The sequence below is a fragment of the Mauremys mutica genome, chromosome 4 (assembly GCF_020497125.1).
Source record: "Mauremys mutica isolate MM-2020 ecotype Southern chromosome 4, ASM2049712v1, whole genome shotgun sequence".
NCBI classification, from domain to species: domain Eukaryota; kingdom Metazoa; phylum Chordata; order Testudines; family Geoemydidae; genus Mauremys; species Mauremys mutica.
The window spans coordinates 128,486,164-128,511,806 of record NC_059075.1 but is presented as its reverse complement, the minus strand read 5'-3'; the positions used below and the strand labels follow the sequence as shown (position 1 = coordinate 128,511,806).

Genomic DNA, 25,643 nt, shown 5'->3' with positions numbered 1-25,643 from the left:
CATGGGGCCTTGTTCCCACTTTGAATCATATTCAGCCAAGCGGCCAGGTTCCTGTAATCGACGTGTTTAGCTGGGACTTGCAAAGGCACCCAGAGGCCTTGGGGCTGGGAGGCTCATAAATGAAAGGCCATTCTGATGATTGTTCTCAGCAGAGTTCTGCAAAATGTTTCCACTCTGTGACCTCTGGAGAGAACTCTGTATTTGAGGAGGCAGGTCAGTGCCCTCACCCATGGCTTCACATTGCAGCGAATTCACTTAGTACCAGTTACCCTTCAGAGTCATAGATTCCCAAACCATAAGGCACCGCTCTGATCGTCAAGTCTGACCTCCTACATAACACAGGCCTGAGAACCTCCCCATAATCATTCCTACAGCCGATCTTTTAAAAAAACATCCAGTCTTGATTTTAAAATAGTCAGTGATGGAGAATGCACCTCAACCCTTGGTAAATTGTTCCAGTGGTTAATTACCCTCCCTGTGAACATTTTACACCTTGTTTCTCCTTTGAACTTGTCTGGCTTCAACTTCCAGCCATTGGGTCGTGTTAGAGCTTTGTCTGCTAGCCTGAAGAGCCTATTATTAAATATTTGTTCTCCATGTAGGTGCTTATAGACAGTGGTAGGGTGACCAGATGTTCCGATTTTATAGGGACAGTCCCGATTTTTGGGTCTTTTTCTTATATAGGCTCCTATTACCTGCCACCCCCTGTCCCGATTTTTCACATTTGCTGTCTGGTCACCTTAGATGGTGATCAAGTCACCCGTTAACCATCTCTTTTTTAAGATGACTAGATTGAGCTCCTGGAGTCTATCACTCTGAGGCAGGCTTTCTAATCCTTTAACCATTCTCCTGGCTTGTCTCTGACCCCTCTCCAATTCATCAACATCCATCTTGAATTGTGGGCACCAGAACCGGACATAGGATTCCAGCAGCGGTGGCACCTATTTGAGAGTCCCCCTGCATTACTATCAACTTCTCCTTTCTTCCATTTGTACATATTATTTTTTATAAATAATAAACCGGGTCATTTTTTAAAACTAGTATGACGTTCTTCCTTGATTGTGGGATTGTGGCTTTCGGGGCATCTAATAACGTGGTCTTAAACAATTTCCAATTATCCTTCATATTTTTCTTATTACATTTTCCCCCCAGATGATTTGGTTCATAACTATTTTCAACTTTCTGCAACTGGCCCTTTAAAATCACCATATATATATTACTGGTTTGGACGTTATTCTATCTGCACATAAATACGAGCAAATCATGATCACTCGAACCTAAGCTATCACTGATTTTTAGTTCTGTGATCAATTCCTCTTTACTTGTCAAGAGAAGGTCTAATACACACACACACACACACACACACACACACACACACACACACACACACACACACACGGATTGGTTGCGACACTTTGTGAGTTAGAAATTTATCATCTACAATTTTTGAAATTCTGAGGATGTTTGAGTACCGGCAGCATGTGACCTCCAGCAGATGTCACTCAAATTGAAGTCCCCCATGATCAGGCAGCCTTTTTTCCCTACACACTATAGATAGGTGCTTAAGGAGCCAGTTATCCTGCTCCCTAGTGTGATTTGATGGTCATGTGCCGACACCAACTAATATCCCATCTTGTGCTTTAGGACGTCGATAAGCATTCAGGATAATCTTTTTCTGAGCGATCTGACTTGGAAACAGATAATGCCATTTTTGGCATACAGTATCATTTTGCCTGCTCAATCCTTCCTAAATAGGTTATAATAATTGATTTTAAGATACCAGTCATAGGAATCATCCCATCAGGTTTCAATAATAGCAACTAGATCAAAGTTATGCTCCTAAAATGTGGTGTTGATCTTTAAAGCACAATGAGGAAGCCAGGTGGTCCAGTGGATACAGCAGTGAAATGGGAGTCCTTGATTCTATCCCTGGCTCTGCTGCTGGGTGACCTTGTGTGCATCACCGCCCTTATCTGTGCCTCAGTTTTCCTATCTGTAAAATGGGGATAATGACACTGACCTCTTTGGTAAAGTGCTTAGAGATGTACTGATGAAAGGTCCTGTATAAAAACTAGGGATTATAATGTTCAAAATTCATGAATCAGCCCCTCCCTCTCCAAAACCATCAGATTGGTTAAAAAAAAATCATGGTATATTAAACACAGTAACGACTGGGGGTTCTTTGTTTGCCTTCTGGTGTTGGCTTTCGGGACCACATTTTCCAGCTTTTCTGCCCCCCAGGTAAAAGGGGTTAGAAACTTTTTAAAACTGAAAGCTGAGCCTCCCATGTAATCCCTGACTCCAGGAGCTGGGGCTTTAACATCAGGAGACTTATTCTAAAATCAGTGTGAGAGCCAGCAATGCTACCATGACGGGGAAGGTTCTGCATGGGATGCAGGATACATGGTCACCCAGCTCCTGAACACCTGGGGATGGTGAGGGGGCTTTGGTGGTGGGTGTGATGATGACTACACACAGCCCGGTGCACTCAGCACCATACACCTCTTTCTTGTGTGACTGGCAATCCATGGGCACAACTGTGCCATGGGGAATACTGATCTGTATCAAAAGTAGGGTAAGGATCTTGGTGTAATTACTGGGGTGATTTTAGAACTGGGGGGGAGGAGGTGGGCTGGTTTTACTCTTGAATTTCCTGCGCTTGTATGTGCTGAACAGGAGCTGCCCTGCTAAGCACAGGAGGCCACAGCCGGACAGTGTGTTTGAGATGGAGAGCAGCCCGTGGGAGGTGGAGAAGAGAGACCCGTCCCGTACAAGCTCTAAAAGGGCAGGACATGAGTTGTTAATCTTGCTTTTCCCCGAAAGGAGCTGCGTTCCTGAAGGTGCAACACGAGCACCGGGGGCGGGGCTGGATGAACAGGGTGTTGCTAGTGAGTAGTAGAGCCTTTCACCTGCAGGGCGCCAGTCTGAATCCAACACACCCGTTCCTCCCCAGCACTCGACTGCACCATCGGGAATTATATTCTTTTGTTCTCATCTAAGAGCTAGTTGGTGGCTCCTATACAAAGTGCTTTGCATAGATCGATGTGGGAGGCACTCGGTCTGCAAGGAGGCCATCCCCTGGGGATTGCCATCATGATGATGATGGTGAGTTTGGTGGGTCCCAGTTCACATCCCAACCCCACCTCCAGGCTTTGCACTAGATTTAGGTGACGTCTGTACTGCAGGAAATGTAGACACACCCACGCCAGCTTTAATCTAGCTAGTTCGGGTGCTGAGAGGCCGTGACAGCATAGGCAAATCAATACGTACCCAGGGTTCCAGGCAGGTGTCTACGGCCCTGGCTGAAGCAGCTTCCCCGCTATCGGTACCCAAGCTTAGCTAGATTAAAGCTGGCTCGGGGATGTTTACACATGGTGCAGTCACATCCCTTGATTGCAGTGTGGTATGACCCTGACTGAAGATGGGTCATTTCATGAGTGCTCCTGCAGTGGGGGCCGAAATGACCTGGCTCGCTCTGCCTGGCAAGAGCTGGTGACGCTGTGCTTGGCGCACACACCATGGGTGAGGGTGAAGGCAGATAAAACGCAAACTAACTAGGAGTTCATTTAAAAACAAAACAGCTCGTGATTTTTCAGCCAATCCCAGGCTATCTGAGGGCCTGATGCCTTGACCTTGCCGGGTTGGTGACACTGAACCCAATGGCCATGGCATGTGGCTGACAGGTGCATATGGTTACCAAGCCCCTCGCTGTCCTGCTCTGCCCACCCTGGGGGCACGGGCTGTGGGGTACATCACCCAGAACTGGGTGCCTGGGGGGCTGGGGAGATTCTCCTGGGCCTGGCTCCCCTGTTCAGCATTGGAGGCCGAGCACAAATGGCCAAGGGAGAGGCGTGCTCTCCATGCCCTTTGGTGCTGTGGCCCCTGAATGTGCCGCCCAGGTGGCTGAAGCACCCGGCTCCCCTGGCATCGCTCGCTGGCAGTCATCCGAGCTGTTTAAGGCACCTGCCTGCAGAGATGAGGGGAGGGAAATTGGTGCAATGGCGCCCTCTGGTGGTGGAAGTAACGTGAGCGAGCTGCCCTGTGACCTCTGCTCTGGAGTGCAGGGTGGGGCTGGTGAGGGTGGTGGATGCTCGGGCTGGGGCTGGAGGCTGCCTGTGCCAGTTCCCAGCTCCCAGGGTGCCTGTGGACATTGGGAATGGGGCAGCGGGGAGGGGAGGGTCAGCAGAAGCAGGGTCCCCTATATCGGGGTGGGCTGCAGGGACGGTGGGATGAACCACAGCGGTGGGGAGAGGTGTCTTCAACACAGCCTGGCTGGGATCCCGCTGCGAGCCCTTCCCAGGGCAGCAGGGCTGAGCTCGGAGGCTGGCATTGCTGAGCCACGGGTGGTGGAATAGGAGGCCCCTTAGCTGTAAGGTGTGACCCTGGGATGCAGCTGGGCCTGGGGAGGCCATGTTCCAGTGGCAGGCCGGGGGCAGAGTGGCAGGGTCAGGGCTAGCTGTCCGGCCCAGCAGCCTGGCACCCTAGTGCACTTGCCCCTGGGGAAGGCCCTTGTTCAGACACATCCTCCAGCTCTTCAGTCTGTGCCTTTCAGCCATTCCCAGACCCCCAGGGTTAGAAAGAGCCTGCAGCCCAATTCCCCAGTGCTCCCACAGATGCGGGAATTCATCAGTGCCATACGGCCCCTTCATGGCAGCTATGCCAGAACCAAGCAGCCCCAGAACAGCTGTCCCCTCCCTGGGAGATTCCCCACATGCATGGACTCGCTGCCAGGGACAGACTGATGCCTCCAGTCCCACACATCCCCTTCAGGAGGTGTGCTGGGGACCGGGCTGGGACATGCCTAAACCCCAGCTCCTCTGCAGTGCTGCAGCCTGTAGGGAGCACGGCACCAGGGGTGCATGATAAAGCAGCCTGTAAAGCTGATCTAGCCCCTGGGGGGCAGTGTGCCTTGAACAGGTATTAAACTGACCGGGGGGGAGAGGGGAGCGGGCAGCTGCTTTGTGATTTGTCCCCAGCCTCAGACAGACAGTCTCTACACAGGTGAGCTCTGATCTCTTGTCGGCGCCATTGCACAAACCTGCTACCAAGACAAATTTTTAGTAGGCGGAAAGAAAACTAATACCCAGCTTGTCTGATGCATGGTGCGGATTCGGTATATGTGTAGTGTGCTAGAAATGCTGAGCATTACTCCTCTGCTTTGCCACGTTATTAGCTAATATCCAAGGTTTGCTCCATATTCTGTCTGACATATCTGAGCTGGGTTGGCTAGCTGACGCCACTGACATACACTTACCAACCCCAGTCAGGGACCAGGACCCAGGGCACTAGGTGCAATGCAAGCAGATTCCCTCCCTGAGCCCTTAGTTATTTGGACAAGGCTGGAGGGCCACTGTTTCTGTCTGCCCACATGCAGTGACTCTCCTGTAAGCAAGAGGAATTCATGCTTCGCTGTCTGGTGGATTTGTGTCTGGCACAAACCATTGTTAACGAAGACTTGACATACAGCCTGTATGGCAGCAGGGCTGTGACCATTGACTTGGCTTGATTGTTGAATGACTGAATGGGGAAAAAATAATTGGGTTGAGACTACTGCATAAGGAGATTAAAGCCCTTTCACTGCCATGCAGTTACCAGTATTTTTTTTTAACCTGATGGATCAGTCTAGGGTTTATGTTAATAAACAGCATCTGACCTGAGCAGTCTTCGATCTGTAAGTAATGAAGCTTCCTCACTGTATTTGAGCTATTGTTAGTTAAAGGGTTTTATTCCATCTCCCTGTAACATATTGATGCATTTTATCATGCCCGCTTCTTGCTACTGAGAATAGATGGGGCTTGTTAACTCACAAAGGGACTATGGGCCACCCGTTGTTGTGTAGCAGGGATATTATTTTCCTTTTATATATTGTGCCGTATGTGAATCGCCCTTTTCAGCACCAGCTTATTGAGCACTCTGCTGGGGATTTTGTGTTATTCAAGGTACAGAACATTTGGGACGCTGCTGTGCGTTATTCTAGCCGGTTCAGGGATTAGCCCAATGTTCTACCACGCAGGCTGCAAGAGAGAACAACTGGGGTGCTCGCAAATATACTTTTAATACAGGGGAATGTGCAGCTCTCAGATTTCTAGGAGGCAGGACTGGGGCCAGCTCCAGGGTTTTTGCCGCCCCAAGCGGTGGGGAAAAAAAAAAGAAGCTGCAATCGCGATTGGCGGCAGCTCCACCACGCTGCTTTCTTCTTCGGTGGCAATTTGGCGGCAGGTCCTTCCCTCCGAGAGGGACCAAGGGACCCGCCGCCGAATAGCCCAACGTGCCACCCCTTCCCCTTGGCCGCCCCAAGCACCTGCTTGCTGAGCCGGTGCCTGGAGCCGGCCCTGGGCAGGACACTTGCAGGGAAATTCTAGCTTACTCTGGGTTCAGCATGAGCTTTGCAATGATTTGGGGTGAGTTCCTGACCCCAGTGATGCTAATGTCTGAACCCAGTTTGCTTCTGCAGGGGCACCCTTTGTGTTTCATTCCGCTGGGAACTTTAAAACGAGAAGGAAGCAATTGCAGTTGGTCTGATGAATGTGTCAGGGAGCTCGGTTGCTTTGGAAAGTCAGCCTGGATCACGTTCAATAGCTTGTGTTGCTGAGACCTTTATGAATTAAACCCACAGCACAATGTGAACCCCATGCTCTTGGGCTACATGGTGCCCCCAAGATCCCGACGTGGAGGAGACCCCGCCATCCCCACCGATCGACCCCCGTGCATGGAAAGAGGGCTCAGGTAAAGTCTGCGGCCACATTCCTCTTTCCAGGATTCCTGATGCCCAGCCCTACGCTCGCTCCAAAGGCGTCACTGTCTGCTGGCTTCCCTTTGCCCTGGGGGTCCCGTCCGCTCTAGGGTGCCAGAAAGCAGCCGCTTAGAAATGCTGCTTATTGTATATGAAACACTACACCCCAGGGTGCAACAGTGCTTCAAGGGAGCAATGCCTCTGTGGCGCATGGGGTACTTGGGTATCCTTCCTCGAGACCCCGGGGAAGCTGCAGCGTCTGCTGCAAGGTTCTGGGAGGGAGTGATCATCGTATCATAGTCCCAGCACGAAGGGGGGGTCAGAGGTAGGAGGCCCTGCAGATCAGTGGAGGTATGGGGGGAAGCTGGCAGAAGGAAGGGGTCTGTGTGAGACCAAGCCCTGAGTTACCCAGCTGATGTCTCTGCTTCCCAGGCTTTGTGCCTTTCATGGGTAGGTTGCAGATGGTGGGTGAGTCTCAGAGCCCCCAGAGATGGATTAGGGGTGTAGAGATCAGAGTTCAGGGGGTGGGCTCGGTGTGAGACCCCCGCCAGCTACAGCAAGGCAATGCACCCCTCCGGGGTAAGAGGCAGCTGCTGGTTTAAAGTGCCCAGCAAGGCTATGCCGCAGTGCAGGGTAGGACATGAAGAATAATGCTGTACGCTGCTGGGGTGGGGGGCAGAGTGGGTAAGAGGCAGAAGGTGGAGAGGCGGCCATGCTCTGCACTGAGGCTGCAGGGCTGAGGCAGGGAAAGGGAATTCTCTCTGCAGCGAGCATGGGTGCGGAAGGGGCAGTTTGGAGGGGAAGGCAGCAGCATCACCAGACGACAGCCCTGCTCCTGCCACACACTCCATTTCCACCAGGCCAGGGCCAGTGTTTCACCAGCGCAGCGCTCAGTGCAATGGGTGCTGAGTTCTTTGAAAAATCGGCCCCGGAGGTGGGCCCTGAGTGCCTGAAAACGTGGCCTGAAATGCTCCGGCCCTCGGCTTCCCAGCTCTTCAGAAGGAAAGCAGCAGTATGGCCCCCAGCACACGGCTGGGGTGCTAGCTCGTTAAGGAACAGCGACATCAGCTGAGCCAGCCGGGCCACTTCCTGCAGGATAGCGGGACCGGACCCCCCCACTGTCTTGCAGCCAGGGCTAAGGGTGTAAAACAGCACATTGCATGCTGAGATCTTTAGCAAATCTGCTCCCGTGTGCCTGCCCTCCTGTTCCCCCCCAGGGGTCAGCAACGTGTCCGTACAAAGACACGAGTGTCCGTGGTAAACATGTTGAGGTCCATGGTAATGAACGACATAACCCTCCCGATGTCCGTCACTAAGTCCGGTAATTTTGTCAAACGTCCATCGCGCAACATGGTGGTGCCGACCCCTGTTTCCCCCCACCCATCTGACTGTCCCCTGTCCACTCCCTATCATCCTCACGGATCCCATTTCATCCGCCTCCCCGCAGCACTTCCTCTGCCTCATGGCTTTGCTAACACCTGCGCGCCGCACTCTGGCTGCCTCCTCGTGCTGCTCCTTGCACAGGGACCCAGCAGCAGCTTCCCCCAGGGGAGGGTGACGGGCCCTTCCGGGGGCCCACACACAGTCTGAGCCCTGCCTGGTCCCACAGGCAGGGGTGCTCAGTTCCAGTCGCTAAGGCAGAGCCCAGAAGCGCTGCACCCCCTATCACACAGCTGCTGCCCCCAAACTGCCCCCTTGCAGCAGCAGATGCTCCTGGGGGCCCCCCAACTGCCATGCATGGTGGAAAGACTCTCATCTCCCCGTCCCCAACCACCCCCCCACACACCTGCTGGCTTGTGAGGCTGGTCCAGAATCCTGACAACCTAAACAAACCTGTGCTCTCTCCAGTCTGACCCTCAGGCTCAGCCCAGTGCTAACCCCTCCCTGATCAGTAGGGACCCCCTCCTTCCTGGGTGCAGAAATGGGGGGACATGGCCACTGAGCTCCCTTGGGCTCCTGCCCACTGAGAGCCTGGCTCCAGCTCAGCCCCCACCATGCCTCGCCCACAGAGAGCACGCAGCAGCAGCAGTGCCTCACGCACGCTCCGTGGGAATCTTTTTATTGTCACAGCGAAAGGCACGTCGGGGGACTGTAGCCCCAGAGTAGGGCTGCCACCACAGGACGCTGCTTCAGAGAGGGACAGAGCTGAAGACGTTCGCAGATCTGGGGACAGGGCCAAAGCCGGCAGGCTCCACAGTCCGCTGCATTTCTGCTGCCTACGCTACCGAGTGGCAACTTCACTCCAAGCTGCAGCGTTCGTCTAGGGAGCAAAGAGACCAGGACAGCGCCTTGCTGAGAATGGAGCCTCCAGGCAAGGAGAGGCTGTGCAGCCCGTCTGCCTAGCTGCAGAGGGGAAATCCTGGCACAGAGCTGCTTCCCGACGCCCACACAGGGTCCTCCCATGCTTTGGCCTAGCTCTCTTCCTACAGACATGTCCTGCCCCGCACCCCTCCCACTGTATGTCCAGACTCCAGCTCCACTCATCTGTCTCCCCACTGGCCCCAGACCACTCCCCGTGCATGGGCACCAAGGGCCCAGGCCTGGACTCCCGTATACAGATGCTCCCAACCCAGAACCGGTGCTTTGGCTCTCCCCGTACATGCCCACCCCTACCCGCCATGTGTCGGGCTACACTCGTTTCCCTGTTGTGACCACTGACATCTCCCAGAGACTCCGTGCTCCCCGACATGCCAGAGCTCCCCTCACCCACATGCCCACTAATGACACAGGGCTCTCCACATACCTCCACCCTCACCCCCGGATCATGCCCAGCAAGGCCCCGGGATTGCAAGCAGCTTCTCTCGCAGGGCTTGGCTTGTCACCAGACTCACTCAGTGACAGCAAGGCCCAGGTCTCTGCTCCCCGTCCCCACCACGCTGCTCTGGCCAGAATTCGCGTGACCGCTCAGCCCTCTCTCCACCAGCAGGCAGCCCACATGGGGTGAGCTGGGATGGTACTGATCACACAACCTAAAATGTCTGGGTCCTTGGGGACGGATGCTCCTGCCCCAACTGGCCTGATTATAGCCCCAGCTAGACACCAACCTACCTTGTTCTTCATCAGACCCACCACACGGCCCTCACTGGGGTACTGTGAAAAAGCACAAGAGCCTGTAACAATCCCATAATGGAGTCAGGAAAACGCCCCTTGGGCCTTGTGCTGCAGGATGACTCCAGCCCTCATTCCCACCAACATCTTCTTTGCCCTGCCCCTCAACCTCTGCCATCATGGCTGGGGGGCCCTACAAATCCTGCCCTCAGGGAATCTAGAACCCAGACCCACTAGTCTGATGTAGGAATGTTTCCCTGTCCACTCAGCCTTGGCTGCAAGCCACCACCTGCTGCCCTACCACCATCAGGTCCCTGGCCCTCTTCCCAGGCTGTGCGCTCTCCTGTTGGTTCTACGCTTACCCTGAAGGTATTGGCGGCTGCACTCATGGCCTCTCCGCTTTGCTGGACTGCACACTCAGCTCCCATGGCGCCTAGTCACTAACCCAGGTGTCATCTCCTTGCCTGTCTTTGTGGTGCTCTAGTTTTTCCAGCCTGCACAGTCTGGTCCCACCTGAGGGCTGGGCTCCTCTAGGGTCCGTGTGACTCCCCCACCCTGCAGTGTGCATATATCGGTCACTAGTCCCAGCTTCTTCTACAGTGTCCGCACCAGCTCAGCCCGCTGGGGTCCTGTCTCTGTGGGTGCATTTATGCCAACAGAATTAGTACCCTCAGCCCAGCAAGGATGCAGCTGCAGTGATGCTGAGCCACTGTTGTAGATGGGGACCGAGGGGGCATAACCGTCCCTCAGCTGTGAGGCCTGCCCGGGCTGGTGTCTCCATTGAGTCCTCTCAGGTGGGAGCCAGCGAGCTATTGGGCATACGTGTCCCTACACCAGCTGGCACCTGATGAGGACGGGCTCCGTTGTCGTCTCATTGATGCTGGTGCTGGGCTGAGGCAGAGTGCTGGGGGATGGCACCTGTTTTGAGATCACCCCAGAGCAGGCAGCAGGGCAAGCTCCAGGGGGCGCTGACGGGCTGTGCCGGCTCGTTCCAGGGAGGGGATAAGCCCCCCACAGTGGTTCACCAGCAGAGCCATTTGCAGGCGATAGCAGGTCCCCAGGTGCCTTCTACCATCTTCAGCTGGGCCAGACGCTGTGTCCCTCTTCCCCGCTGACCCCTGCACTGCTCAGCCCTAGGCCCTGCACCTGCATGCAGGAGGGTTTTGTCGTGCACGTCCCTTGGCGCTACCCTGCAGTGCTCGCCAAAAGCTGCAGGTTGTGCAGCACGGCTGCCCGATGTCGGCAGGGCAAGCCAATGTGAACGCCTAACACCTGTGCCCAAGGCCCACCCAGGCTTCACTCTCGGGTGTGATTCAAGCTGTTAATAATAGAGCCCTCTAGGATGACCTGTCCTCACTGCCGCTCCATTGTGAGCAGCTGCAATGTGCTTGCTCACCTCCTGGGGGCACTGGGAAGGTACCAGGCTCTCAGCCCTGGAACCACTCCCTCTCGTGGCCTGGCAGAGGCCAAGTTTGGTGACTCCTTGGCCACAAAGCCAGGTGTGTCTGTCCAGGTTAGCTGCTTAGGGGGCTGCTGGGGGAGGGGGGGAGGAGTGTGGCCAGCAGCTGGATTGCTAGTTTATATGGTGGGGAGGCGGGGTGCCTAGAGCAGCGATCTGGCTAACTGGCTAGTAGCTTCCTACTTTCAGCATTACCAATGGAGGTGCCCATGTGTGCCACTGCCTGGTCGCCAGCCAGCGCTCCTGGTTTCCTGCACACTGTGGGCAGCTCAGCAGATGGGCTCTGGCTGGCTGGTCACCACGTCAGCCTGAAGCCCTAGCACAGCTGTTACAAAGCCCAGTATAGCAGGAGGCTCTTTGCCACCGCTGGAGCCTAATATCCCAGCCGCAGAGCTCAGCTTAAAGAGGGAACAGCAGGGAAATACGGCGAGGCTGCGGCACTCCAGAGGGAGGGCACATGATTGGGAGCATCACGGGACCATTCCTCATTCCAGCCAGCGGCGTCTGAGGGAGCCAGGCACACAACTGGCCCAGCTAGCAGCAGCCGTGGGGCGCCCATCACGGTAGCATCTGGGCACTGGGCCTTGTGCACAAAAGCAACGTGGGATCTATTGGGTTTCTGGGAACCGGGTGGGCGGAAGCCCGCCCAATGCTAAAGAATCTCCCCCCCCAGCCTAAGGGGAGGATCTACAGGACCTCAGAAACCCACTAATTTCGGGGGACAACTAATAAAAGAACAGGGACAGGAGTGCGGTCAAAGGGTCATAAGAAGGGAGCCTGACGGGGACACCGAGCAGAGAACCCCGGACAGCGCCCACTGTTCCTCAAAGGCATCAAGGGAGCCAATGGACGCCGCCCAGAGGAACTCTGCCCGGATACGTGAACGGACAGAGGATCGGAACCAAGCCCCACAGTCACAGGAGTCTCCATTGGCCAACCTCCTCTCCCTGGTTGCGTAGATGGCCATTTTAGCCAGGGCGAGGATGGAAAGGGAAGTTCTACTGGAAACCCTGAGGCCTTCCAGCCTGAGCGCTCCCCTCTTACCCGCCCTGGGCAGTGAGCTGGGAAGGCTTGGAGAATGGCAATGAGATTGTGGCCCGGAGAGGGATGTAGGCCCCACTTTGGTGGACAGGTTTCCTCATCACAACAGTTCTGGCCACATGTTCATGGGGGGTGCTGAGCTCTTTGGAAAACTGGGGCACAGCTGAGGATGCTGAGCCCTTGGGAATGGGCTCTCGCTGGCTCTCCTATTAATCGTCTCCACCTAGCAGTCTCCACCCGATGGGCTCTTGAAGATATATGCCCCACCCAACCCATCTAGGTGCTTATATGGCCCTCCTCAGTCCCAAAGTACTAATGAAGGGATGGCCTGGGGCCCCTTCCCTATGGGCACAGTGTGCTCATGGAGCCACCGCCTGTTCTGCATCGAGGGTAGCATCTGTCTCTAGGGCTGTAGAAGATGCTGGGAATGTCCTAATTAGAGCCTGCTGCCTATCTTTCTAAATCTGGGGCAGATACAGCCCTGACACATTCATGTCATCCACGAGGAGTGGGTGGTACAGGTCCCCTGCTGTGACAGACTGTTAGAGGGTCAGGGAGGGAGTTTTGACTCTAGCTCAAACTGGAGCCACTCATGCAAATCGAGGGACGTATCCCACAGTATTCTTGCCAGCAAGTTAAAGAAGTATGGGCTGGATGAATGGACGGTAAGGTGGATAGAAAACTGGCTATATGGTTGGGCTCAACGGGTAGTGATCAATGGTTCCATGTCTAGTTGGCAGCCAGTATCAAGTGGAGTGCCCCAAGGGTCGGTGCTGGGGCCGGTTTTATTCAATATCTTCATTAACGATCTGGAGGATGGTGTGGACTGCACCCTTAGCAAGTTTGCAGATGACACTAAACTGGGAGGAGTGGATGATACGCTAGAGGGTAGGGATAGGATACAGAGGGACCTAGACAAATTAGAGGATTGGGCCAAAAGAAATATGATGAGGTTCAACAAGGACAAGTGCAGAGTCCTGCACTTAGGACGGAAGAATCCCATGCACTGCTACAGACTAGGGACCGAATGGCTGGGCAGCAGTTCTGCAGAAAAGGACCTAGGGGTTATGGTGGACGAAAAGCTGAATATGAGTCAACAGTGTGCCCTTGTTGCCAAAAAGGCTAATGGCATTTTGGGTTGTATAAGTAGGGGCATTTCCAGCAGATCGAAGGATGTGATCATTCCCCTCTACTCAGCACTGGTGAGGCCTCATTTGGAGTACTGTGTCCAGTTTTGGGCCCCACACTACAAGAAGGACGTGGACAAATTGGAGAGAGTCCAGCGGAGGGCAACAAAAATGATTAGGGGACTGGAGCACATGACTTATGAGGAGAGGCTGAGGGAACTGGGATTGTTTAGTCTGCAGAAGAGAAGAATGAGGGGGGATTTGATAGCTGCTTTCAACTACCTGAAAGGGGGTTCCAAAGAGGATGGATCTAGACTGTTCTCAGTGGTAGAAGATGACAGAACAAGGAGTAATGGTCTCAAGTTGCAGAGGGGGAGGTTTAGGTTGGATATTAGGAAAAACTTTTTCACTAGTAGGGTGGTGAAGAACTGGAATGGGTTACCTAGGGAGGTAGTGGAATCTCCTTCCTTAGAGGTTTTTAAGGTCAGGCTTGACAAAGCCCTGGCTGGGATGATTTAGTTGGGTTTGGTCCTGCTTTGAGCAGGGGGTTGGACTAGATGACCTCCTGAGGTCCCTTCCAACCCTATGATTCTATGCTTTTAGCTCTGGAGGGCACCAGTTCAATCCCTGCTGTCCCCCAAGATGGCAGCCGTCAGACGCCCCCTACATACAGTGAGGCAGGAGTAGATTCCAATGCAGTGCGGTGGGCTTCAGTAAAACATGCAGGGTTGAGATTTAAAGAGGTCTAACGCCCCAGATCTCAGTGGGACCCAGGCACCTGGACAGCTCAGGCTGTGGTTTTCAGACAAGCAACCCCAGTGCTGGGACAAGGAACAGAGCCACAAAGGCCACCAGCCCGCCAGCCTTACCTTTCACATCAAGCCTGCAGTCCACTGAGGCTTCCCCGAGGGGATTGATCGCTTTGCAGGTGTACACGCCACCGTCGAATGGGCTGGGTTTCCGGATTTCCAGCGAGCAAACCCCCTCGTTGATCACTGCGATGTACTTGGGGTCTTCCCGAATCTCCGTCTGGTTTTTCAGCCAGATGATTTTGGGCTGAAAGGCAGCGGGTTTCATTAGCTGTAGAAATGAGCTCATTTCCTGAACAGCTGCTCACGGCAGCTGGAGGCACCTCACCAGCCCAAAGCTTCTTTCTGTAGCCAGTGCTCTGCCTCCGGTCATCTTCATGGCTTTTCTGCACTGGTCCTGACAGTGAAACCTTTGAAGAACCCCTATGCCGTGGTGACTTAGAAGCCACCCAGCTGGTGTGATCTGTCAGTTTCTGGATAGGACCCTCAGAGCATGCAGCAGGGCCTTTGAGGGAACAGCCGTCCAGGGCCCCATGCCCATCGCTGATGGGGCAATGGGGTAGCTCCCCATGTGCGTGTGTAATGGGGCTTTGGCACAGCAGATGAGTGGGTTAACCACACAGGTGGCACCGTTCCCTTTGCGGTGGTAAAACACCTTGATGCCATGGAGAGGGGCACCCTAGATACTAACACACTTGCCCTCTGCAGCCCCACTGGGAAGCAGGCAAGTATGACTAGCCTCATTTAAGAGATGGAAAAATCAAGGCTGAGGTGATGTGACTTGCCTGAGGCTGTATGGTAAATAAACAGCACCAACAGGATTAGAACCCAGGTCCCCCAGCTGCTGCCCCTATGTTCCAGCTGCTGCTTTTTTAAAGCAGTAGGAAAGTCTAGGCAAGGAGGGTGCCACATGTGGCTGGAGAGCCCAGGCAGAGTTTCTGCACCCTCTCACAGGCTTGGTGCACTCCCCATACCTGCCAAAATGGGGCACTGCATTCCCAGTGCTCTCAGATAACTCCTCCGGCCCATTGAGACACTCACAGAGCAGCCTTCGAGCCCGCTCCTTCCTGCCCGCCAGCCACCGGGTGCCGCCCAAGCACCCTGCTCAGTAACTCTGCAGGATCAGGTGGCCGCTCAGGCACCCACCCTGTGAAGAGACATGTGAGGGAGGGCAGAGGAAAGGCGGGGTGAGGAAAGGGTGGAGTCTCACCTTGGGGAAGGCCCGGACGCAGCAGAAGAGCTGGGTGTTGTAACCTCTGGTGGTGGACCTGTCCGCCAAGGGCTGGGTGAATTTGGGAGGTTCAGAGAAGTCCCGGCCCAAGTACTTCTCGGGCTTGTAAGCAATTTCTAGGAAACAAACAGCAGGTCACAACAGCAGCTGCCTGTGCCCTGGCGCTCAGACCAGGCAGTGGTGGGGCTCGGGGCGCCCTCAGCAGAGAAGCACTGAATACTCCAGAACTCCCGCCTCCCAGAAACAGAAGCAAACCCTGAGCCTCAGCCAAGAGTTGGTCACTGGAATGTGTCCCTGCCCCGTGCTCTGTACCAGCCCAGGAGAACACAACCCCACCCCACCCCCCACAACAGCCACCATTGTTGTCTCAGGGGGCCAACATCTCATGCTGGGAGAGCAGCTCTGAGGCCATGCCACCCCATGCTACCTGGCAGGAGATCACAGGAGAGAAAGCTACAGATGGGGGAGAAATTACAAGGAAGACCATCCCTCCTGGGGAAAAAAGCTGTTTTAGACAGGTTTAAGAGAATATTTATTGGAACAATTTTTCATATCCTTCTGTCAGGAATAAGGGCTGTGCTAAGACTACCCCTGTTCTAATGGGCGAGCGCTCCCGTTTCGAACCTGGCAGGGCATGAGCCGGTGGACCAGAATGCTGCAACTTTTTGATGTCTAGAAAACCCTGGGCCTCCTCCTTTCGCTCACATCAGCATTGCGGAGCTGCCACCAGCAGCAGCTTTCCCAGCCAAGCTGTTTGGCTCCCCATTGGCCACTGGCCACCTCTCAGGGATAGCGCCTCCTCCCCGCCCGGCCGCTGCTCTCTGTTGGGCGTCCCCAGCACCAACCTGGTTTCCGGATGTGGGCCAGCTCCGTGGTGACGGCCGCCGTGGCGCTGTGCCCACAGGCATTCTCCGAGAACACCCGGAAGGAGTAGCTGTTGCCGATGATGAGGTCGGAGACGGTGCAGCTGGGCCGGGGGCAGCGCTCCAGCACGGTGAACCATTGCTGAAAGCCGAGGGGAGCCAGGCTGTTAGTGCGAGGCATGGTGAACACCACCCAGCCCCCGGCGGTCTTCCCATTGCAAGCCCCAGTGCTGGGAGAGGGGGGTCAACCAGCCGCCACGGTTACAGCACAGGTTGGCAGGCAGCCTCTCAGCCCAGACCCTGGGGGGAGCCCTGGGCCCTGGCGCTCCAGCTATGGGACCAGGCTCTACCCAGGCACCAAGTCGGTCTTTCCGCACCTGCATCCCTGCAGCGTCCCCACTGCAGCCCCTCTGCCTTGAGGAGCCGAACCCAGCTTGGCCGAGGCCTTCACCCTCTCGTGAGGCGCCGGGCAGGAGCTGAGGTTCTCTAGATGAACGCGCCGCCCAAGCCAGCATGGCAGCCCGCTTCGCCCCCCATCCCCTGCCCCATCTGTTCTCTCCTCCTCATCTCTGCATTAACTGCTGTCTCCCTGCTCCACGCCACTCCCGGCCATCGTCCTGCTCCACCTTCACCCTCTCCTCAAACCCACTCGCGTCCGCCCCCCTCTCAGTGTGAGCCCCCTCCTCTGCCCTCCATCCCTCCCTCAGCGAATCCTGCTCGCCCCAGGGCCTGATGGTGGCCTGGCCCTTCTGCGCTCCTCAGACCTCTGCTGGCCCCTTGACCTCAGCCCCTCCTGACCTTCCCGACACCCTCCATCAGCCTGTCGCTCTCCACAGGCTCTTTTCTCCCAGATTTTAACATCACGCCATCTCCCCACTCATAATCCCTCCCTTGAGCCTCCCCGCCAGCCCGCCCCTCACAGCCAAGATCCTCAGACATGCAGCCTTGGCAGTCTGGCTTTAACATCTCACCCAAGCCACCCAATGGCCACCTGGCCCCTTCTCCAGCCTCATCTCCCTGGACCTTCCCATTGTCTCTGATCCTGTTGATTGCACCACCCGTCTCAGCTGTCTCTCCCCAGGCACGTCTGGTTCTCCTCCCGCCTCTCTGGCCACTCCCTCAGTGTCGCCTGTTGTGTCGCCCCCAAACCGCCATCCATGAGTGCCCCTTAGGGCCTTCTCCTTGGGGCTCCTCCTATTCTCCCTTCGTCCTGGGTGAGCTTATGTGCTCTGATGGCTTCAGCTGCCATCTCCCAGACGTTTCTCAAAGCTCCCCCAGCCCATCCATTCAGTCTCATGTCTGCCCCTGGCTCCGGCGCCCCAGCTGGAGAGCGGCAGGGCAAAGACAGAGCTCATCGACTTAAAAGCCAGAAGGGGCCATCATTTCATCTGACCTCCTGCACACCGCAGGCCACAAACCCTCACCCACCCACCCCTGCAATAGTACTATCACTTCTGGCTGAGTTACTGGAGTCCTCAAATCATGACTTAAAGAGAATCCACCACTGACACTAGTTTAAACCTGCAAATGACCCGTGCCGTACGCTGCACAGGAAGGCGAAAACCCCCCAGGGTCTCGGCCAATCTGACCTGGGGGGAAAATTCCTTCCCGACCCCAAACATGGTGATTAGTTGACCCTGAGCATGTGGACAAGACCCTCCAGCCAGACACATGGGAAGGAATTCTCTGTAGTAACTCAGAGCCTTTCCCATCTGGTGGCCCATCTCCAGCCGTTGGAGATATTAGCTGCTAGCAGTCACAGATCAGCTCCATGCCACTGTAGGCAGACTCCTCACACCATCCCCACCAGAAGCTTGTCAAGTTCAGTCTTGATGCCGGTTAGGTTTTTTTTGCCCCCACTTCCCCCCTTAGGAGGCTGCTCCAGAACTTCACTTCTCTGATGGTTAGAAACCTTCGCCTAATTTCAAGCCTAAACTTGTTGATGGCCAGTTTATCTCGCCCAGTAAAAAATCCAGGGGCTGTCCCATTACTCAGGTCTTGGGGCCACCCTTACAGCTAAAAATAAGCCATGTAGCCACAGCAGTGGGAGCAACAGGGAGGGGCTAGCTGCAGAGTAGACACCCGCTAGGAACCGAAAGAGATTCCTCATCTGGGCAACTCTGAAGTGGGTGGACCCTGATACCTTCCCCCTCAACTGTTATTTTAGCCTATTACACGTAGGGCAGGTGAAAAACAAAAATCAACACAGGCCACAACTCTGATTTCCACCAGTAGGTGACATGTGAGTGTCTTCTCTGTGCAAACCTCTGGTACACAGCTGGGCAGATTTGCCTCCCCTTGGGATAACCTCGAGAATGACTTGGGGACGTTTTACTGGGCGAGCTGCAGAAAAAAATGCACTGACAGAAGATGCCATTCTTGATAGCTTAGGTAGTTACTGAGATACCAGCCTGTAGCGGGATGGTCACCCACTCCGGCCATAAAGGACTTAAAACAGCCGAGAAAAGGGCTGTGGCTGGGAGCAAGCAGTTCCCAGGCTGATTGGGGAAGCAGGCTCAGCTGTGGCCACGCCCCAATCTGGGCTCAGCTGGCCCTTATAAGAGGGCAGTGAGCCAGGAGCAGAGTCAGTCTCTTTCTGCCTCTAGAGAGGGAAGGGCCTGGCTGCTTAGGAGCTCACAGGGTACCTAGAGTGGAGCAGGTCTGGGGAAAGGCCAGAGGAGCTGGGGAGCTCTGGCCTGGAAACCTCCCAGGCTGCAGGCCTTGGTAAAGACCCAGAAGGGTACTGGGGTTGCAGAGGGCAGCCCAGGGGTAGGCCAAGGCAGCAGGTCCAAACCCCCCTTGCCTGTGATGAGTGGCTTGTACACTGCAGTCCGCCCCAGTGAGAGGGGGCTAGATGGTGACTGGCAGTAGCCTGATACTGAGGCAAGGTGTGGATAGTGGGTGGGGGTTCCCCTGGGTGGGGAGACCCAGATACTGTGGGGGTACTGCCAGGGGGCAACCTGCAAGAGAAAGGGGGTCCAGGAGGGATACGGGGGCCAGCAAAAGGCAAGACACCGGCTGGCAGAGGGCGCTGCGGAAGCTGGTGAGCTAATTCCTTGGAAGGCCAGCAGGGGGTGCCACGGAGGTGAGCATCACCCCCTTACACAGCCTAATGACTTGTGCCTTGTGGTGGTGGAGAATCTTCCCTCTGCTGCAAAAAGTACAAGCCCCTGAACGCCCCTAGCAAGATAGACAAGGCATGGCAGCCGGCCCTCGGCCAGCATGAGCCTTTAATGCACAGGGTAAGCAGTCTGCTCATGGAGAGGCTGCAGTTGTTGACACAACAGAGAACAGTTGCCCTTGTGCCTGGCTCAGCAGGTCTCGCCTGCATGACATTCTCCCTTTCGCCTGTGCCCAAGCATCATTCAGCAGTGACTGGGCTTTCAACAGGTGCCTGTGGGGGATGGGCAAGGGGGCTTCACTACTTTACCGGCTGAAAAGCAAGAGGTGCTGAAACTGGCATGCCTCCTCCCCACCCTCAGCCCCGCCTTCCTCTTCTATATCCCCAAATGCTTTCTCGGGCCAGTCCCTCCCGTGACCTCCTTCAGCAGCAACAGTGCTTAAAGGTCTGGGGGGGAAAGTGGCGGGTGGAGGGAACTGCCATCACCCTTACATCTGCCCATTCCCCTGCCCAGCAATTAATCCCACCCCCCAACACCCAAATCAATCCTGTCCTCCCATCAACTCTGCCTCTGCATCTGTTCTGCCACATCTCTCCTCCTGCAGCTCCTGGGGTTCTTCACCCCCTTTTCCCAGGCCTGGGGAGGGGCTGCAGCGGGGGCCCCGCTCCAGGCAGGATGTTGCATGCAGGGAGGGGAGGGGCAGAGGAGGAGACCCCCTTGTTTACAAGGGGAAGAGGGGGTGGGAGAAGTGGAGCTGCGCTGAGCTGCTGGGGACTCTCTGCTCTCCCCACCCCCCTTGACAAGGTGTCACATCATTGGGAGGGGGCCAGAACCCTGTCTATCTCCTGCACAGATCTGATTGGCTGCTCTTCCCCAGGAGGTGGGTAAATGGGGAAAGCAGCCAATCGGGGGCGGACCCCAAGTGGTACTAACTATGTGCCCCACTGAGACAGTTTATGGCCTGGGTCTGCGCCCCATTGCACCGTGAGGCTTGAGCACTGGGTAGTGAGGGGCCTGGCAGTGACTCTCTGCTCACATCGGAAGCGCACCCGCCTCTTGCTCAGCCCTGGGCCCAGGGCCGGGCTACTCACAGCTACAGGCACGGCACCTCTGTGTCCGGTTCAGAGTGCTTCCCTGGAAAACTCTGCTTGTCGGACCATCTCCATGGCAGGTGGTTCTGCCCACGTCACTCCCCCGAGCCCCACTCCCCACCACCAGCTCCCCCTTCTCCATGTCATCACACACAAGCTTCTGCTCCTTTCCTTTCAGGTCCTACACTGCTTAACACCTCCCTGCTTATCCACACCACACGGCCCTAACTTCCCCCGCTCTGCTGCCCCTACAGTGCCAACCCCCACTGCCAAACCCACCAGTGCATCTTCTTCAGCACACCCCCTGGGTGGGCAATGTCCTCCTGGACCGACCTCTTCCCTCGCCTCTTTCAAGCCCCTCTCTGAGGCTCCCCCCACTGGGCCACCTATGGGCAATTCCCAGCTGAGACCGTCGGGTCTGTAGGGACCTGATTTCTCGCTCGCTTCGTTATTTTTTAGAAATAGCTGATTTCAAACCACCTCACTGTGAACAGACCTGGCCTGGGTAAAGGCCTGAGCCACCCTCAACCTCATTCTTTCCAGCTGTCTGTTACAGCCACTTTGTCTTGCCTTCACCCGCGAGCCCTGTCCGTGCAGCACCCGGCCCAACAGGACCCAGATCCCGCCTGGGGCCATTGTGCAAATAACCGAACACATGCGGAGCTGGGAACCAAACCATTTTGGAGGCACCCAAGAACATCCTGTGCAAACCTCTCCTGCGCCGCGACGTGCGGACTCCCCCACACCACACAAACGACTTCGGGGGGGGGGGGGCTCCATCTCCACGGGTCTGCCTGCTAGGGGAGGTTCTGAGGCTATCGACACCAACCCCCCGCATCCCCCACCCCCCGCTGCCATGAGCACTGTATCACAGTCCACAGCATCTGACTCAGCTCAAGCCGCACACTCATCCCAGGTCCCGCTGCTCAGAGAGGTATTCCGGGCAGCCGCCGCAGACTCACCCCACTCTTCCTGTCCGATTTCTGGACCGTGTACCCTTTGAGTGCTGTGTTCCCGTTGTCCTTCGGCAGACTCCACTCCAGGGCCACGTTAAACCCCCACACGTCAACCAGCTTCAGGTTCTCTGGAGGGCCCGGCTGCTCTGCAATGACAACCAGAGGCTCATTCCAGCCACTAAGGCCATCCCCTTGCAGGTACAGGGCGGGCACGGTGGCTCACAGCAGTGGACAGAGAGCTCACACAGCCACCTGCTTGCAGAGATGGCAGCTGCTTTGCTGAGTCCATGGGTTATGTGTGGCACTGTGGATCAGTATGGGGTGGGAGTAACTAGGGGAACACTTGGTCTCTCATCCAGAATCTGCCCCATCTCTTATGAATCTATAGAATCATAGAAGATTAGGGTTGGAAGAGACCTCAGGAGGTCATCTAGTCCAACCCCCTGCTCAAAGCAAGACCAATTCCCAACTAAATCATCCCAGCCAGGGCTTTGTCAAGCCGGGCCTTAAAACCTCTAAGGATGGAGATTCCACCACCTCCCTAGGTAACCCATTCCAGTGCTTCACCACCCTCCTAGTGAAACACTGTTTCCTAATAGCATCCATCACCATGGTGTCAGAGCAGGAAGAGCCCTGCATGTGCGTCTGTCTGATGTCATGGGTTACTCGTGTTTGCATGAGCCTACAGCAGCATCCAGGAGTCTGGAAAGAATATGCACCCTGTCTCTCAGCCCCCCGTCAGTTCTGCTCCGCAGCCCATAATGACCCTCCCACCGTCCCTACTCTCCATGTATTTTGTATCCTCTAATTCATCCCTTTAGGGCATCTTAGCCTTATGCCCAGTAGCAAGCTCCCAAACCCTGCAGTGCTCCTCATGTGGACCTTTCCTCCTGACCGCACGTAGTGCAGTGGGCTGAGCACCCTGCTCCGGGAGGTGCTGCAGGAGCTTCCAATGTCTCACACATAAGGACACCGCACACACCGCTCTGCCCTGGGATCTCTCCCCACATTGCTGGGTGCTGGCCAGCAGGGAGTTTGGCTGGCAACTCCATCCCCAGCCACACCAGGCCTTGGCTATCCCAGCTGGAGCTGCCATGGGGCAGAAGTGAATTCTAGGGGCCCCAGGCTGCAGGGAATCTTGCTTGATGGCTGCAGGCCCATGAGAGCCAGCAGAGCCTGCAAAGCTCCATCCAGGCACCGATCAGCGCCCAGTGCTTGCACCTTCTTACCGATCACACGGATGTCAATGGTAGCTTTGTCCTCCAGCCTGTCTATCTTGACACTCAGCTGGTACTGGCCAGAGTCACTGCGCTCTGCCTTGCGAATGAAGAAAATGGTGTCCCTGTCACCATTGCGCACAGTCACCCTCTTGGGATCCAGAGGCTGGCCGTCTTTGCTCCAGCTCACCTGGGGCCTCGGCTTTCCCTAGGACAAAGGCGGAAGAGAAAGCTCAAGAGAGCAATTCAGGTCCATTCCACCAGCTGGGCACCCTCCAGCCAGCTCTATGCCAGTGGTCCTTGTGCGGTCTTTACTGGCGATGCAGAGACGCGCCTTCTGAGAGCACCTTTGAGATGTTAGCTTTTTAGTGGGTAGGTGGCTTTGCCTAGTGGGTAAATCTGTGGCTTGGCTGTGATTCCATTTCCAATGCCCGTCTTCTTATCTCCCCTGCAGCTGTGGTATCTGGGAGCAGTCGCTGCTAGTCAACAGCCTCAAGAGGACAATGCCAGCTAGGCCCACGCATGCTAAGACTACGGCTAGCGCGTCAGCTGTGACATCAAAATACAGCATCCATCAGAAACCGTATAGCCTGTGGCCCTGATCCTCCAGTGGGAGCCACAGAGGATCATCTCCATCCCCGCTCCTGGCTCTGGCCACTCGCTCTTACAGTCTAGTCTAATTGGCTGCAGCAGTGTCAAATTCTCATTTTCTCTTGCCTTTGCTAGAGAGACCAGAATGTGCAGACAGCGGGGTTTGCTGCTCTGGAGCGCTCAATATTTGCATTGAGTGTCACCTACTGAAGGGCACTGACAGTTAATTACGTGGTTTAATTGGCACGATACCCAGATCACAGCACCAGGCACCTGGCTGGAGAATGCACGGCACTTTGCAGGCACCTACTCGCCAGCAAGAGCCAGAGAGGGAGGATCGCAGGGTATGCGGAATAGATCTTTGCAGCTGCTTGGTTAGGTAAACAGACAGGTCGGACCCTAGGCCCTCGGTGGGGCCCCTAGGCTGGTCACATGGCATTGGGGCCAACAGCTACCGTTGGGACCAAAGAGAGTTGGAGGATGCCCTGTCCTAGCCAGTCACTGGTGCACATGGCATCCAAGCCCCCAAGTCACAGTCCTGGGAGCAGGCAGGAACCCTCTCCCGCACCCTGCAGGGTGGTCAAGGGGATCCCACCAACCCCTCTCTGCCGTGGGGCCGGGGGGCATGGAGGATAGCCTTGGGGATGCAGCATCCTTCCTACTCCTGCCAGGTGTGAAGACCCCGATGGCATGGCTCTAGCCCCTCCCACCCAGTCAATGGGCAGTAAATATGTTCCCAGTGCCCCCCATGTGGCTGGGGGTAAAATCCCACTGGGGGCTGCCCCCAAGACCTGGTGCTGAGGAGCTGGGGGAGGGGAGAAAGGGCATTTCCCCATGCCTTGTAATTGGCAGAGCTCCTTTCTCCCTGCAGCCTGTCCTGTATCTCCACCCAACTCTCTGATCTCTCTCAGGTAGCGTGGGCCCAGCTGACCTCCCAAGCCCACCACCTGGGCTCTCACCCAGGCCTCCTCGTCAACCCTCCAGAACCAGGCAGCATCCAATTTTCATCTCATCTTCCTCCGGCATATGTCCTTTCCGTTCTGTCCCAGGGGCCTAAACTCCCCTCCAGGTCTCCTACCTGGGTCACTGCAGCTGTGACCCCCAGCTGCTGACACCTCTCTATGGTGCTTTCCTGGCTCTCCTCACCTTACGCCTGTGAGCACCTGCCAACCTTTACCATACTTACTCTCGCACAGGCCTGGGAGGCAGGCACCATTGGTCCCCATTGGCCAGCTGGGGAAATGAGGCACAGAGAGACTAAGGGAGAAACCCAAGGTCGCACATGGACTTTGTGGCAGAGCCAGACATTGAACCATGGGAGCTTGAGTCGCAGGCTAACCACTCTTTTCCCTTTGCTCTCCTCATGCCCCTCAGAGCCCTCCACTAGCACCCCCTGTTGCACCCCACCAAGTTCAAGCTTCCTGTCTCCTCCCCACTTGTCTGCTACTGTCTGTTCTGGGGGGTCTCCCTTGAGCCCCCTGCTGCAAGGGAGGAGCCCCTCCCCAGCATCTCCACACATGGGAGCGAGTTTGCTGTATAGACAGAGGCCAAGCCCAAGAGCCATTCACTGGAAACATCGACCACCTACCTGGAAAGGGATTAGTAGGTTCACCACCTCCCCAGCAGGCCGGATGTACGTCTGCCGCAAATGGCGCGGCACTCGGATCTTCGGGTGCTCTAAACAAAGCAGACATCACACACACACGTTGTTTTCATGAGCGCTTCGGGAAATCACTGCCCCGCGCTCTCAGCGGGAATTCCTACAGCAGGATCTTGGGCCTTCCAGAGCACTTCTTGTCCCAGGTATCCCCAACCGCTCCCCGCCTGAGCTGCACAGGATTGGCTGACTTGGCACTGAAATGCAGCCACCTCACACCAGTAACACAAGGAGATTATGGAGCAAGCAGGGAATTACTTCTCCAGCAGAAGCTTGGGCAGGCTGCTGTTGGGCCAGAACATCCCATCTCTAATGAACAGGGGCTGCGGAGCTGTTACTGCCCACGGGTGGTCGCGGTGTTGGTTTTTTATTTGCATCTTAAGGGCTGTGCCTCCTGCAGCATAGTACTAAGTAACTCTAAAAACTGATTCAGTTGGGGATTGGTCCTGCTTTGAGCAGGGGTTTGGTCTAGATGACCCCCTGAAGTCCCTTCCAACCCTGATATTCTATAATTCTATTGCTGGGACTGGAACTCGCTCCAGAGAGAGCGCCCCTTACTGAGTCACCCTTGTTGCTCCCTGCAGCACAGCGCCCCCTAGCACCACACTGGGTCATTGGGGTCAGTGCTAACTCACTGGAGAGAGTGCCCCCACAGAGTCATCCAACACCCCTCCCTGTAGCACAGCACCTCCTGTGGG

At 55.8% G+C, this 25,643-nt stretch overlaps 1 protein-coding gene across 1 annotated transcript in view; it reads right to left on the bottom strand.

The window, feature by feature from the left end:
• Window positions 1–8,785: 8,785 nt before the first annotated feature.
• Window positions 8,786–25,643, bottom strand: part of MYBPH (myosin binding protein H) — a 28,860-nt gene continuing 12,002 nt past the window's right edge. Inside the window, exons 4-11 of the mRNA XM_045012857.1 lie at window positions 24,877–24,965; window positions 22,710–22,905; window positions 21,487–21,626; window positions 16,294–16,453; window positions 15,428–15,564; window positions 14,278–14,464; window positions 9,782–9,823; window positions 8,786–8,993 (exon numbers count right to left, since the gene is read on the bottom strand). Coding sequence (XP_044868792.1) covers window positions 9,813–9,823; window positions 14,278–14,464; window positions 15,428–15,564; window positions 16,294–16,453; window positions 21,487–21,626; window positions 22,710–22,905; window positions 24,877–24,965 — 920 coding nt within the window. The 3' untranslated portion in view covers window positions 8,786–8,993; window positions 9,782–9,812. The remainder of the gene's footprint in view (window positions 8,994–9,781; window positions 9,824–14,277; window positions 14,465–15,427; window positions 15,565–16,293; window positions 16,454–21,486; window positions 21,627–22,709; window positions 22,906–24,876; window positions 24,966–25,643) is intronic.